This window comes from Heloderma suspectum, chromosome 2 (assembly GCF_057233095.1).
Source record: "Heloderma suspectum isolate Gila_16-S chromosome 2, 16-S_ref, whole genome shotgun sequence".
Classification (NCBI taxonomy): Eukaryota; Metazoa; Chordata; class Lepidosauria; order Squamata; family Helodermatidae; genus Heloderma; species Heloderma suspectum.
The window spans coordinates 79,883,100-79,896,181 of NC_139459.1; the positions used below are offsets into that span (position 1 = coordinate 79,883,100).

The following is a 13,082-nucleotide window of genomic DNA, read 5'->3' on the forward strand; positions in this document are numbered from 1 at the left end:
ATGTAAGATCAATGAATCAAGGTAAGCTGGAGGTGGTCGAACATGAGATGGCAAGATTGAACATCGACATCTTGGGAATCAGCGAACTAAAATGGACAAGCATGGGCGAATTTAATTCAGGTGACCATTATATCTACTACTGTGGGCAAGAATCCCTTAGACGAAATGGAGTAGCATTCATAGTCAGTATAAGGGTGGGAAAAGCAGTACTGGGGTACAATCTCAAAAACGACAGAATGATCTCAGTACGAATCCAAGGCAAACCATTCAACATCACAGTAATTCAAGTCTATACACTGTATATACAAGAATATACAGTGGAGGTGATGAACAGATTTAAGGGATTAGACCTGATAGACAAAGTGCCTGAGGAACTATGGACTGAGGTCCGTAACATTGTTCAGGAGGCAGCAACTCAATCCATCCCAAAGAAAAAGAAATGCAAGAAAGCAAAGTGGCTGTCTGATGAGGCTTTACAAGTAGCTGAGGAAAGAAGGGAAGCGAAAAGCAAGGGAGAAAGGGAAAGATATACCCAACTGAATGCAGAGTTCCAGAGAATAGCAAGGAGAGACAAGAAGGCCTTCTTAAATGAACAATGCAAGGAAATCGAGGAAAACAACAGAATGGGAAAGACTAGAGATCTCTTCAAGAAAATTGGAGATCTCAAGGGAACGTTTTGTGCAAAGACAGGCATGATAAAGGACAAAGGAGGCAGGGACCTAAGAGAAGCAGATGAGATTAAGAAGAGGTGGAAAGAATACACAGAAGAACTATACAGGAAAGATCTGAATGTCCCTGATAGCCATGATAGTGCGGTCACTGAACTTGAGCCGCACATCCTAGAGAGTGAAGTCAAGTGGGCCTTAGGAAGCATTACTAACAACAAAGCTAGCGGAGATGACAGTATTCCAGCAGAGCTATTTAAAATCCTAAATGATGATGCTGTTAAAGTGCTGCACTCAATATGCCAACAAATTTGGAACACTCTACAGTGGCCACAAGACTGGAAAAGGTCAGTTTACATTCCAATTCCAAAGAAGGGCAACGCCAAAGAGTGTTCGAACTACTGTACAATTGTGCTCATTTCACATGCCAGCAAGGTGATGTTCAAAATCCTACAAGCTAGGCTTCAGCAGCATGTGAACCGAGAACTACCGGAAGTACAAGCTGGGTTTCGAAGAGGCAGAGGAACTAGAGATCAAATCACCAACGTTCGCTGGATCATGGAGAAAGCAAGAGAATTCCAGAAAAACGTCTATTTCTCCTTCATTGACTACGCTAAAGCCTTTGATTGTGTGGATCACAACAAACTGTGGCAAATTCTTAAAGAGTTGGGAGTACCAGACCACCTTACCTGTCTCCTGAGAAACCTGTACAAGGGACAAGAAGCAACAGTAAGAACCGGACATGTTACAACCGATTGGCTCAAAATTGGGAAAGGAGTAAGACCAGCCTGCATATTGTCGCCCTGCTTATTTAACTTATATGCAGAGTACATCATGAGAAACGCCGGGATGGATGAATCACAGGTCGTAATTAAGATTGCTGGGAGAATTATCAACAGCCTCAGACACGCAGATGATGCCACCCTAATGGCAGAAAGCGAAGAGGATCTAAAGAGCCTCTTGTTGAGGGTGAAAGTGGAGAGTGCAAAAGCTGGTTTGAAACTCAACATTAAAAAAACTAAGATCATGGCATCTGGCCCCATCACTTCCTGGCATATAGAAGGGGGTGAAATGGAAGCAGTGACAGATGTTATTTTCTTGGGCTCAAAGATCACTGCAGACGGTGACTGTAGCCATGAAATTAAAAGACGCTTGCTCCTTGGGAGGAAAGCTATAGTAAACCTAGACAGCATAGTGAGAAGCAGAGACATCACCTTGCTGACAAAGGTCTGTATAATCAAAGCTATGATTTTCCCAGTAGTAATGTACGGCTGTGAGAGCTGGACTATAAGGAAGGCTGAGCGCCAAAGAATTGATGCTTTCGAACTGTGGTGCTGGAGAAGACTCTTACGAGTCCCCTGGTCTGCAAGGAGGTCAAATCAGTCAATCCTAAAGGAAATCAACCCTGACTGCTCATTGGAAGGGCAGATCCTGAAGCTGAAGCTCAAATATTTTGGCCACCTAATGCGAAGAGAAAAGTCACTGGAAAAGACTCTGATGCTGGGAAAGACTGAAGGCAAAAGGAGAAGGGGACGGCAGAGGATGAGATGGCTAGATAGCCTCACCGATGCAATGAATATGAACTTGAGCACACTCCGGGAGTGCGCGGAGGACAGGAAGGCCTGGCGTGCTATGGTCCATGGGGTCACGAAGAGTCGGACACGACTTAACGACTGAACAACAACAACAGCATCTCCATCTCTTCAACTGAAGGAGATGGTCTATGTACAATTTGGTGAAAAACATTAAAAACCACAGAACTGTGAAGGAAAAATTTGGAGACCACCACAGAATCGCTAAGTCCTTGCTTAGGTGGACCATTTTTATTATCTGCAATAATTTAATCCAACATTTTAACAAGCAACAGAGTAGTAAAAACAAATGTGTGATTCATTGACGTACTGTCAAAAGATAGCTTCTAACAATTCACCTCTCTCTCATAAAGCATGTGCTACAATTGATTAAGAAATTACTATAGCCCTTCACACACACCCCTGGGACCAACTTGAGGCCTGGTATGCTTTCTGTGAAGCAAGAAAGCTTGGAAAGTTGAGATATTAGAAGGAAAAGAAACACTTCAGCCATCTTAAAAGTGCCACTCTAGTTCTGCACCACTAGCTAGTTAGCTTTCTGCTGTCAGTCAGAACCTTATGGACTGTTTCAGCAAGAGGCCTTGGCACTTGGCAATCATTTTTTTAAAATATAATTCCCAACTTTTGTGGTCAAAGTGTTGTATCAATGTGGGGAGTGGTGGTCCTTGCTTGTGTTTAATGGTCCCTATCGTGACTTCAGCATATCCCTCTCTACTGGCATCTTCCTTATGCATAGCTTTGCACAGTGAGTTTTATGAGTTCCACTAAAGTAATATGAGTGTTCTGCAACATCACTGCAAAGACCCTTGCTCCAAATCATGTTCACTACTTCCTTTTTGTGTTCAGATTGTTAGTTGTAGCTATGTATCCACAAGAAAAATAAATCTGTCTATTCATTGCAAAGCAATTATTTCTATATTACTGACCACAGATTGTTCCACATGCAGTGGGACTAAATCTACTTCTGTGAGAGCAGACAGAAGACTTCGGTCAGAGAAGCCCTGACTACATAAAGCTACAATCCTAAACTTACTTGCAACTAAATCATGTTGAAAACAATGGGGTGAGCAGAGTAATCCTATACTCCAGTATCCTAGGAAGATATATTCCTGGCCAATGCAATGTCCACCATATCCTACACTCACCCAGTCCAGTACAGGAGGGAGAAAACACATTATTCTGAGTCCATCACAATGTGGAGCAGCATCAGCCACACTTCTAGCATCTAACACCCCCAGCGCCCACCAATAATAGCCAATGTGGTGACACTGAGAGATGATATGCTGAAGTTGTGGAGATGCCCATGTCAGCCAGACATGGGAGGAGCCAATCCATTCGCAGTGATGGGGAAATGTCCTCATTACATCCTCCCACTGCACCTCCCCTTCACATACACAATACACAGCCTGTCAAATATCACTGATTCCACAATACTTTCCACTATGTGAGCCACTGTGGTCCAGACCTGAAGACACCAGCAACCAAGAGCAGTAGGCATCTCTAAACCCAGAGGTTGCGTTCCTTCTACCATGCACTGCTCACAAGTACGATTTCTGATCACAGCATACAAAAGGAAGACAGGAAAGACCATGTAACACAGCATCCAAACAACTCTCTTGAGAGGAGACCTGCAGGGAGCACAAAGAGCTCTTGTGCCTTGGATAGTAGGGTAGCAAGTACAGCATCCCTTATGATTCCCACCATCACCTCTCTTGCAGAACTTTCTGTCATGGAGCTGGAAAGGGTGCAGGAGACTGCCTGGAGCGTTTATTATTTAAAAATATTTCTATACCATCACAAGGAGGCTTCTAAACACTTTCAGCCCAAAGCTTTTAGAAGGCTCCTTCATACCTTAGTGCTTAATGTGCTAAGATCTGAAATAGAGCCAGCATGCACAGGGAAATGGGGGGGAGCTTGCATTCATCCACCCCTCCCCAGTTTAAGCCCTCACTCGCTTGGACAAACACGTGAATAGGGCTAGTGTGTTACAGCAAATACAGCTTGTATCCATCTTGCTGACATCCAGCAGCTGTAGAGTCAATGGGTAAAGTTAATGAAAACAAAACAATAGACCAGGCTGAGAATATAACTTCTGCAGTCAACCCTATGCACATTTCCCCAAAAGTGGAAGTCCCTCTGGGTGCTATAGGCCTCATCTCCTGAAAAACTGTGCATAATATGGCAGTATGAATGGGAATAAAAACTTGACTCTATTACTAAACTCAACAGTGGGGAAACCTTTTGGTATCTTGAAGACTAACAAATTAGGGCTGCCTGTAATCCTATACCCACTCACATGAGGAAAAGCCCAATGAACTCAGTGGGACTTACTTCTGAATAGACATGTATAGCAGGAGTGGGGAACCTCCGGTCCACAGGCTTGATAAGCAGCTTCTTGCCCTGGTTCTGGCTAAGTAGGGAAAAGAAGGGTTCCTTCTATTGATGGGAGATAAGAGCTTTTCCCTCTGTGGCCTCTGAAAATGCTTTTTTTTCCCTCTGTGGCAGGGGGGTAGGGCAAGGGCGGGAAGCTTATCAGTAATTCAGTCCTGCTTCCTTCTGAGCCTTGTCCTCTTTACTTCTGAGGAGACATGCAGAGGCGTGTCCTGCTTACTTCAGAGCAGAACTGCTGCCCATACCTACATTGGAACAGACATGCTTCCTACAAATTGGTAACAATTAAACTGGGGGGGGGGAGGGATTTTTTTCACCTCCACCTACTTTGGCCTTTGATCACACCCACCACTGGAATGTTGCACCCTTTGAGGGTCTTTGAAATGTCATGTGGTTTTCAAAATGAAAAAGGTTAATCTCCCCGACTTTCTATATATATATATATATATATATAGAGAGAGAGAGAGAGAGAGAGAGAGAGAGAGAGAGATAAAAATAATCTCCACTGATACAGGGTTGCACTGTAAAACTGCAATCTTATACACACTTACCGAGAAAGTTGAATTGAATAAGACATATTTCTGAGTAAACATGCATAGCTACAATCCTATGCACACTTACTTACCTGGATGGACACAGTGGGACTTACTTCCCAGTAAACATGCATTTGCTTTAATGATCTAACTGCACATGATGTTAAGCCTTTTGGGGGAAATATGCTTAACACTGCCACTTTTATACTGAAGAAAGAGCAATCAAACAGCAGCTGTTGCTTGTGATGCAAAGCCTCAAACAGTAAATAGCAGGCTCTCTTCCCTTCTCCCAATCCTGTGGCAGAGGCTGGAAAAGAAGGGATCTCCAGCCAGAATATGACCTGCATGCTTCCTTCTCTGAGTTCTGCCACTGGGTGAGTGGATGACCACTGCAAGCAAGAGATGGAAGCAGCTGTTCCTAGTTTCTATCAATTGCTCACCTTCTCTGGGCACCACACAGGGTGCAAGGATCCCATGGTGCTGCCTACAGAGATCACAAGCAGCCACCTCTGCTCTCTCTCTGGATGGAGTAGCGGAGGGTGGTCATGGAAGGAGTAGCCACTTCTCCCTGGCTCACCTGAAGTCTTCCTCTTGGCAGAAGGGCCCAGCCCTTCCCATCACGCCACCCAGTGAGAGAGGGTGAGTGAGTAGGCAGAGTTACTGGCTGCTCCTCCAAGCAGCAGTTAGAATTAGGAGAAGCCACTACCTCAGGGGTAGGCAACCTTTTGGGCACATCTGGAAATTTGAGAAGCTGTTCCAAGCACAATCATGAAGTGGCTGCCATGGGTGGGCATGGCTAGTCACAAAGGACAAGTAACCTGCCCAGAGCCATTCCTGGGCAATTAAGATGGCAGCACCTAGAGGCTTCCACTTCCCTCTGAAGCAAGCCAAGCTACCAGTAAGAAAATATAAACATATTTATAAATAAAAATTGGGAGAAGTAGGGTGTATCAGTGGACACCAACGAACAGGTCTGCAGGCAGACCTGTGCTACCTTATCTTGCTTGCATATTTCTGGATTCTCCTCTGAGAAAGCAGCAGGTGTCAGAGGAGGCACTGCAGGGGAGGAGGTTCCAGGGGAGGGAGCTGCTTCAGGGTAGGAGGATCCACTGCCTCCACACAAGATCACCTTTTCCTTCTCTTGATAGCAAACACTGGGCAACTGATGACTGATTCTGTCTCTCATTGCTTGCATGTCCTGTCTCTTGGGCAGTACAGCAGAAAATACTGGGCCCAGCAGAGCCATCCATAGGGAGCAAGCAAGTCACGAAGCAGGAGAAGGTGTCTCTTGCTCATGCGTCCCACACCAGTGCTTCCCAGAGGGAACAAGTGAGAAGCGGCTGTTCCTTCTGTGACCACCGGCTGTGCTGCACTGCTGAGATCAGGGCTCGGCAACCTGTGGCCTTCCAGATGTTTTGGCCTACAATTCCCATCAGCCCCAGCCACCATAACATGGTGAAGGGACACGGGAGTTATGGCCTTCTAGATGTTTTGTTTTGAAGAACATAGGGAAAACCACTGAACCATTCAGGTATGACCTAAATCATATCCCTTATGAATATACAGTGGAAGTGAGGAATAGATTTAAGGGATTAGACCTGATAGACAGAGTGCCTGAGGAACTATGGACGGAGGTCCATAACATTGTTCATGAGGCAGCAACTCAATCCATCCCAAAGAAAAAGAAATGCAAGAAAGCCAAGTGGCTGTCTGATGAGGCTTTACAAGTAGCTGAGGAAAGAAGGGAAGCGAAAAGCAAGGGAGAAAGGGGAAGATATATCCAACTGAATGCAGAGTTCCAGAGAATAGCAAGGAGAGACAAGAAGGCCTTCTTAAATGAACAATGCAAAGAAATCGAGGAAAACAATAGAATGGGAAAGACTAGAGATCTTTTCAAGAAAATCGGAGGTCTCAAGGGAACTTTTGTTTGTTTATTTATTGCATTTATATCCCGCCTTTTTTCCTCCAAGGAACTCAAGGCAGCATACATGATCCTCCTCCTTCCTCCATTTTATCCTCACAACAACAACCCTGTGAGGTGGGTTGGGCTGAGAGTCTGTGACTGGCCCAAAGTCACCCAGTGAGCTTCCATGGCCGAGTGGGGACTAGAACCCGGATCTCCCGATTCCCAGTCCAGCACTCTAGCCACTACACCACTAGCCACTAACCTGTACGAGGGACAAGAAGCAACAGTAAGAACGAGACGTGGAACAACCGATTGGTTCAAAATTGGGAAAGGAATATGACAAGGCTGCATATTGTCACCCTGCTTATTTAACTGATATGCAGAGTACATCATGAGAAACGCCGGGTTGGATGAATCACAGGTCGGAATTAAGATTGCTGGGAGAGTTATCAACAACCTCCGATATGCAGACGATACCACCCTAATGGCAGAAAGCCAAGAGGATCTAAAGAGTCTCTTGTTGAGGGTGAAAGTGGGGAGTGCAAAAGCTGGTTTGAAACTCAACATTAAAAAAAACTAAGATCATGGCATCTGGCCCCATCACTTCCTGGCATATAGAAGGGGAAGAAATGGAAGCAGTGACAGATTTTATTTTCTTGGGCTCCAAGGTCACCGCAGACGGTGACTGTAGCCATGAAATTAAAAGACGCTTGATCCTTGGGAGGAAAGCTATGGCCAACCTAGACAGCATAGTAAGAAGCAGAGACATCACCTTGCCGACAAAGATTCGTATAATCAAAGCTATGGTTTTCCCAATAGCAACGTATGGCTGTGAGAGGTAGACTATAAGGAAGGCTGAGCACGGAAGAATTGATGCTTTCGAACTGTGGTGCTGGAGAAGACTCTTATGAGTCCCCTGGACTGCAAGGAGGTCAAATCAGTCCATCCTGAAGGAAATCAACCCTGAGTGCTCATTGAAAGGACAGATCCTGAAGCTGAAGCTCAAATATTTTGGGCACCTAATGCAAAGAGAAAACTCCCTGGAAAAGACCCTGATGCTGGGAAAGATTGAAGGCAAAAGGAGAAGGGGACGGCAGAGGATGAGATGGCTAGATAGCATCACCAATACAATGAATATGAATTTGGGCACACTCTGGGAGAGAGCGGAGGACAGGAAGGCTTGGCGTGCTGTGGTCCATGAGGTCACAAAGAGTTGGACACACGACTGAACAACAACATAGATGTTTTGGCTTACAAGTCGCCCACCTCTGGCCTAGAGAAAGAGATGTCAAGAGAGTGGGCAGAGGTGGCTGCTTGGGATTTCTTGGTAGGCAGCTGCCCCCCCGCGCTCAGACAAGAAGGCGCCACGGAGGATATAGGGGGCTTTTGGCAGGGATCCGTCCCCCCCCCTTTTCCAGCCTCTATTACAGGATGGAGGGAGAGGGAGAGGTATCGCCATTGACTGTTGTTTACTGTCCGATCGCCTCTGCCCACCGGCAAGGCAACTGCTGCTGGTTGGTTGCTCTTTTCCAAAATAAAAGGGCTTCGCTCTTTTCAAAGGGTTTCAACAGCATCTTTGATCGTATTTATTTATGGCGCAACCCCATGCTTATTGCCTGGGAGTAGGCCCCACTGCATGCAATGGGACTTAGCTCTGAGTAAGGATTGCTTATAGGATTGCACTATTCTTGCACTTCTACACCGCCTTTCCGAAGCCGCCCAAGGCGGTTTACATCAAGTTCACCAAATAAAAGCCATAATCGAATACATGAATTAAACTGGCAACGTGCAATTGCGCCCTGCCAGGGCTCCCTCCGCGGAATCTGAAATCAACAGGACGGCACCGAGCCCCAGGGCGCTTCCTTTCCTGTTGATTTCAGGGAAAAGGGGAAGGAAAAGGGCTTCCTCCGTCGGCTCGCTTCCCTTCGCTCTCGGAACGACCAATCCCAGCGCCGCTCCCTCCACCCGCCTGTCCAGAACCCCCCTTCGGCTCCGCCCACCCGGCCTCGTGGAGGAGGAGGGTCTCGCAGGCAAGGCTACAGTCGCCGTCACGTGAGAGAAAAGGGGGCGGGGCCGAGAACAAGTCACCTGACTGGCAGCAGCTGCCGGAAATCTCGCGCCTCGGAGAAGAGGGGGGGAAAAGATGGCGGCGGAAAGGGAGCCCCCTCCTCTCGGGGACGGCAGGCAGACCGACTTCGAGGAGCTGGAAGACGGAGAGGACCTTTTCACCAGCACCGTCTCTACCCTGGAGGTCAGGAAGCGCCGGTAGCCGTTTCCCCACCTTCCTCCCTTTCCTCGCTCTCTGTCACCGGCGCCGCTCCTGTCGCTCCCTCCTCGCCTGGCAGACCAGCTAGGGTCGGCATTGCTGTCACTCTCCGGTCCGTGGTCTGTTCTCTCCATTCCCCCTTCTTCCTCGCGCCTTGCCCGTCCCCTTTGCGCGCACACGCGCTCCTCCTGCGGGGTTGCACCTCCGTCCTCTTCGCATAGGTCCTTTCCTCCCGCCTCGCCTCGCCACTCCGCTCCACTCGGCTTCAGCCCAGCGCCCTGGTGAAATAACCCTCCCCAGCTTCCTCTGAGCGTGACAGCTCCACCAACCCGCCCCCTCTCTGTCGCTCCTTGCCCCCTACCCTAAAGCGCCAGGGGACTTCATCGCGGCCCCACTGGGCCGGGCGATTTCCGCCTCCACTGCACCTTATGTTTTTGTATTTCACTTAGTGGATGCTTCCTGGTTTTTTGCCAAGTGAAGTCTGTACACGTCAGCTGTTTGGGGGCAAGCATTCTCTGCAAGTCCTGTGTTAATACGAATCTTTTGTTAACCTCCAATAGCCACTCAAGCGTGTCTCTTCCCCAAGACACACTCTCAGTATTTCCTTAATTCTTTTTCCCATAAACTTTATTTTTCACTGGCTCGTAATTTAGCAATACAGTATCTTAGGGAGGTTTTTTGAGGCCTTAGGTTATGGCTTGGCATGAGTCCCATGGAACTTAATGGAACTTACGTCTCAGTAGTTATGCATAGGATTCTGCTGCAACCTGAGGGCAGGTAGGGTACAGTACACACTTGTCAGTCTGTGGACTTGTTTGTTTATTTGCATCACTTATCTTGCACCTTCAGTGTAAATCTGTGCTGTTTACACCTGTCTTTAAAAAAAATGCATTTATTTTGGTAACTAGTTTATGAAATATGTAGTCAATACTTCTTGAGAGTTGGCTGAAACCTTTCTGCAAATCTTCGTAGGTACAATGCAGTACTCTAATGTATGTAAAACACTTGTAAAACAAAGTGCTTGCTTTAATTTGTTAACCATTCAAGTGGTGGCCTTCCCATCCCTGTTGATTGCCCTGGCCCTGTTTGCAGTGTGTGATGGGTGAAAAGTATTGTACAGGGAGCCATCTGTCACAAAAATGAAGCACTGCTGTTTCCTTGGAGGATGCTTCCTGCCCCTGAACTTTCAACTAAGGAGGCCAGGGTGTTCAGTTTATCGTAATGTGTCAGTGATGATGTACTATGTCTTTGTGAACAACAGATAGACTGCCTGTAGAGAGCTGCTGAAGTTTTTGAGTATGAAATGAAGTAGTCTTCAAGAAATATTTATTTATTTATTTGAACTGTTTTCCCCACCCCATCAATTGCTCAAGGATTCCCACAATACAGTTAAAAAGATAACAATACCATAAACATTAACCTAAATAGAAGCTAAACTAGAAACCTTTTTGATAGTGTGTGTTAGAGCTAATTATCCAGATGTTCACATTCCCTCATGCATGGAAGTTTAGACTTCAGAACCTACTCTTGTACTGTATGAAACCAAAGTAGTTTTTTATTGGAACAAAGCTACAAATTGAGGGTGGAACAACAGCAGAAATTGTGACTAATGTTTATCTCTACAATGGAATAAAATCAATGCATTCTCAGTGCTTATAAAAGGTTCTGACTTGGAGGCCATTAAGGTTAAAGTAACACTGATATATAGAAGATTCAATATCTGGCAGTCTTTTGATTTTGTAACTAAATTGTGCCCTAAATTATTGTTGGTGGGAGAAGTGAAGCTTTAGCTGGTAAGATAGGTCACTGGCTAGTGAGCACAGTGATTCAGAGCATGAGAGATGAGCATGGGTCTCCCAGTTCAAATCTTAGTTATGCCATGAACTCACTGCCACCATCTCTCAGCCTCACATTTTTAGGTCTTGGAGACCTGCTGCCTGTTAGAGTAAACAGTGCTGTGCAGTGGTCTGATTTGTGGACCTGCTTTACTGGGCTTTGGTAAAGGATTAATGAGGTAATGGAGGTGAAGTGTTTAAATAGCTACAGGATTATATAAATGGTAATAGTAGTTTACATTTCAAAAAAAATAGCGACCGTACTAAGATGGAGCAGGACCCTGGTATTTCTGTAGGGACTTCATCAGGAGTGGCTGTATTCTGCACTGTTCACACATTGCTGTTTAAAAGTCATGGTTTGAAGTAACATGGGATATTGTAGATGGTTTTTTTCATATGCAGAGGCACCCTAGAATTGCACTGAGTGCCTTATTTCCTAACTAGTTTCTCCATCAACAGTGTGCAGACACTTGCCTACTCCAATGACTGAGTGGCATCCAAACTTTTTCTACCAGAAGTCTCTAATAGGGACAGTTCATTTATTATCCTGATGGTGTGATTTCCTCCAGGGGACTGAATTGCATGGCTACCCAAATGCATATTTAGCTGCTTATATGAAGAGCCTCCCATGTAATTCGGACTAACAGTAGCCAACCCAGGGAAGCTATCTGATGTATGGTTTTCATGACTTGGTTCCTTTTGTCGTATGTAATGTGGCAGGTCTTTCATATAAATAACTAACAGACATTTTGGCTTTCCTGAATAAACTATAACCATCTTAACTCATCTTTTGCCTTCGTGTTATCAGAATAGAAAAGAAGGCTGCTTGCACATGCACCCTTCCCTGTATATACAATTCCTTTCCTGGTTATATTTGCCAACATCTGGGTGCTCTAGAGGCTGCTGCTTATGGGATTGCAATGAGGCTCACTTGCTTGTGCAACTGGCTAGTGTTCTTAAATGGAGTTGAGGAATGGGGACACTCTTTACCTTGCCATGTGTGCAAAATGTCCTCTGTTCACTAGGTAAAAGAGCATGCTGCTTCACTCAGTAGAGAGTGTCTGATGTGTGGGCTCTGTATTGTCCATTCAGTGTGCTGGGTTTCTTGAAGTCTGAGGTAAGAATGTCACCTCCTTCAAACTGTTAATACAGAGATTGTTTCCTTCCTTCCTTCCCAGTAGTAAAACATGGAGTTAACCCAATAAAACTGATGGGCGGTAGATTCAGGACAGACAAGAATATGTTAGACAGTACAGATAGCAAGATCATGATCACTTGTTTCTATGGCTCCAAAAGGGGATTAGCCATTGATAGACCTCGATGAATTTGTGTTATTTCTACCAGCCTGCCTGGCATCTTAGGATCCCTCTTAGGCTCCAACAGCAACTAGCCACTCCACATGAGAGTGAATAAAAATCCTTCCACTGGCCTCTCTTGACCTATTTGTAGTGTATATTATTTTGATTAGCTGCCTTGATGTTTGTGGGTGTGTGAAAAGAAATGTGAATGTATAAATGATAGCTAAATGGAACCTCCAGTCAGAGCCAGTTGCTGGCAGGCTGTTGTGACCTGTTTATTGTGGGCTTCCTGGGCATCTAGTAGGCCATTATTGAAAAGAGCAGGCTGGACTAAATGGGCCTTTGGTCTGATCCAGCAGGATTTTTATTATGTTCATAAAATTCATTCAGCTTAAAATGTTAGAACACAAAGTAGTCAAGCTATCCTTAAGATAGCCTAGTGGCATCTGTAAATGAACCAGCTGCTGTAGAGAAACAATTAGGTGAACAGCCCATAAGGGTTCACTTATTGGCAACCCAATCCCTAAACATATTCCACTGAGGTCAGTGGAGTTTACTACTTCTTTGGTATATTTCGGGAGGTTTGTCTTTGTGAA

The 13,082-nt window shown here is 45.6% G+C and overlaps 1 protein-coding gene across 1 annotated transcript in view; it reads left to right on the forward strand.

Moving 5' to 3' along the window:
- Positions 1-9,205: 9,205 nt before the first annotated feature.
- The window catches only part of SNX2 (sorting nexin 2), a 31,647-nt gene continuing 27,770 nt past the window's right edge, over positions 9,206-13,082 (forward strand). Inside the window, exon 1 of the mRNA XM_084833949.1 lies at positions 9,206-9,338. Coding sequence (XP_084690075.1) covers positions 9,231-9,338 — 108 coding nt within the window. The 5' untranslated portion in view covers positions 9,206-9,230. The remainder of the gene's footprint in view (positions 9,339-13,082) is intronic.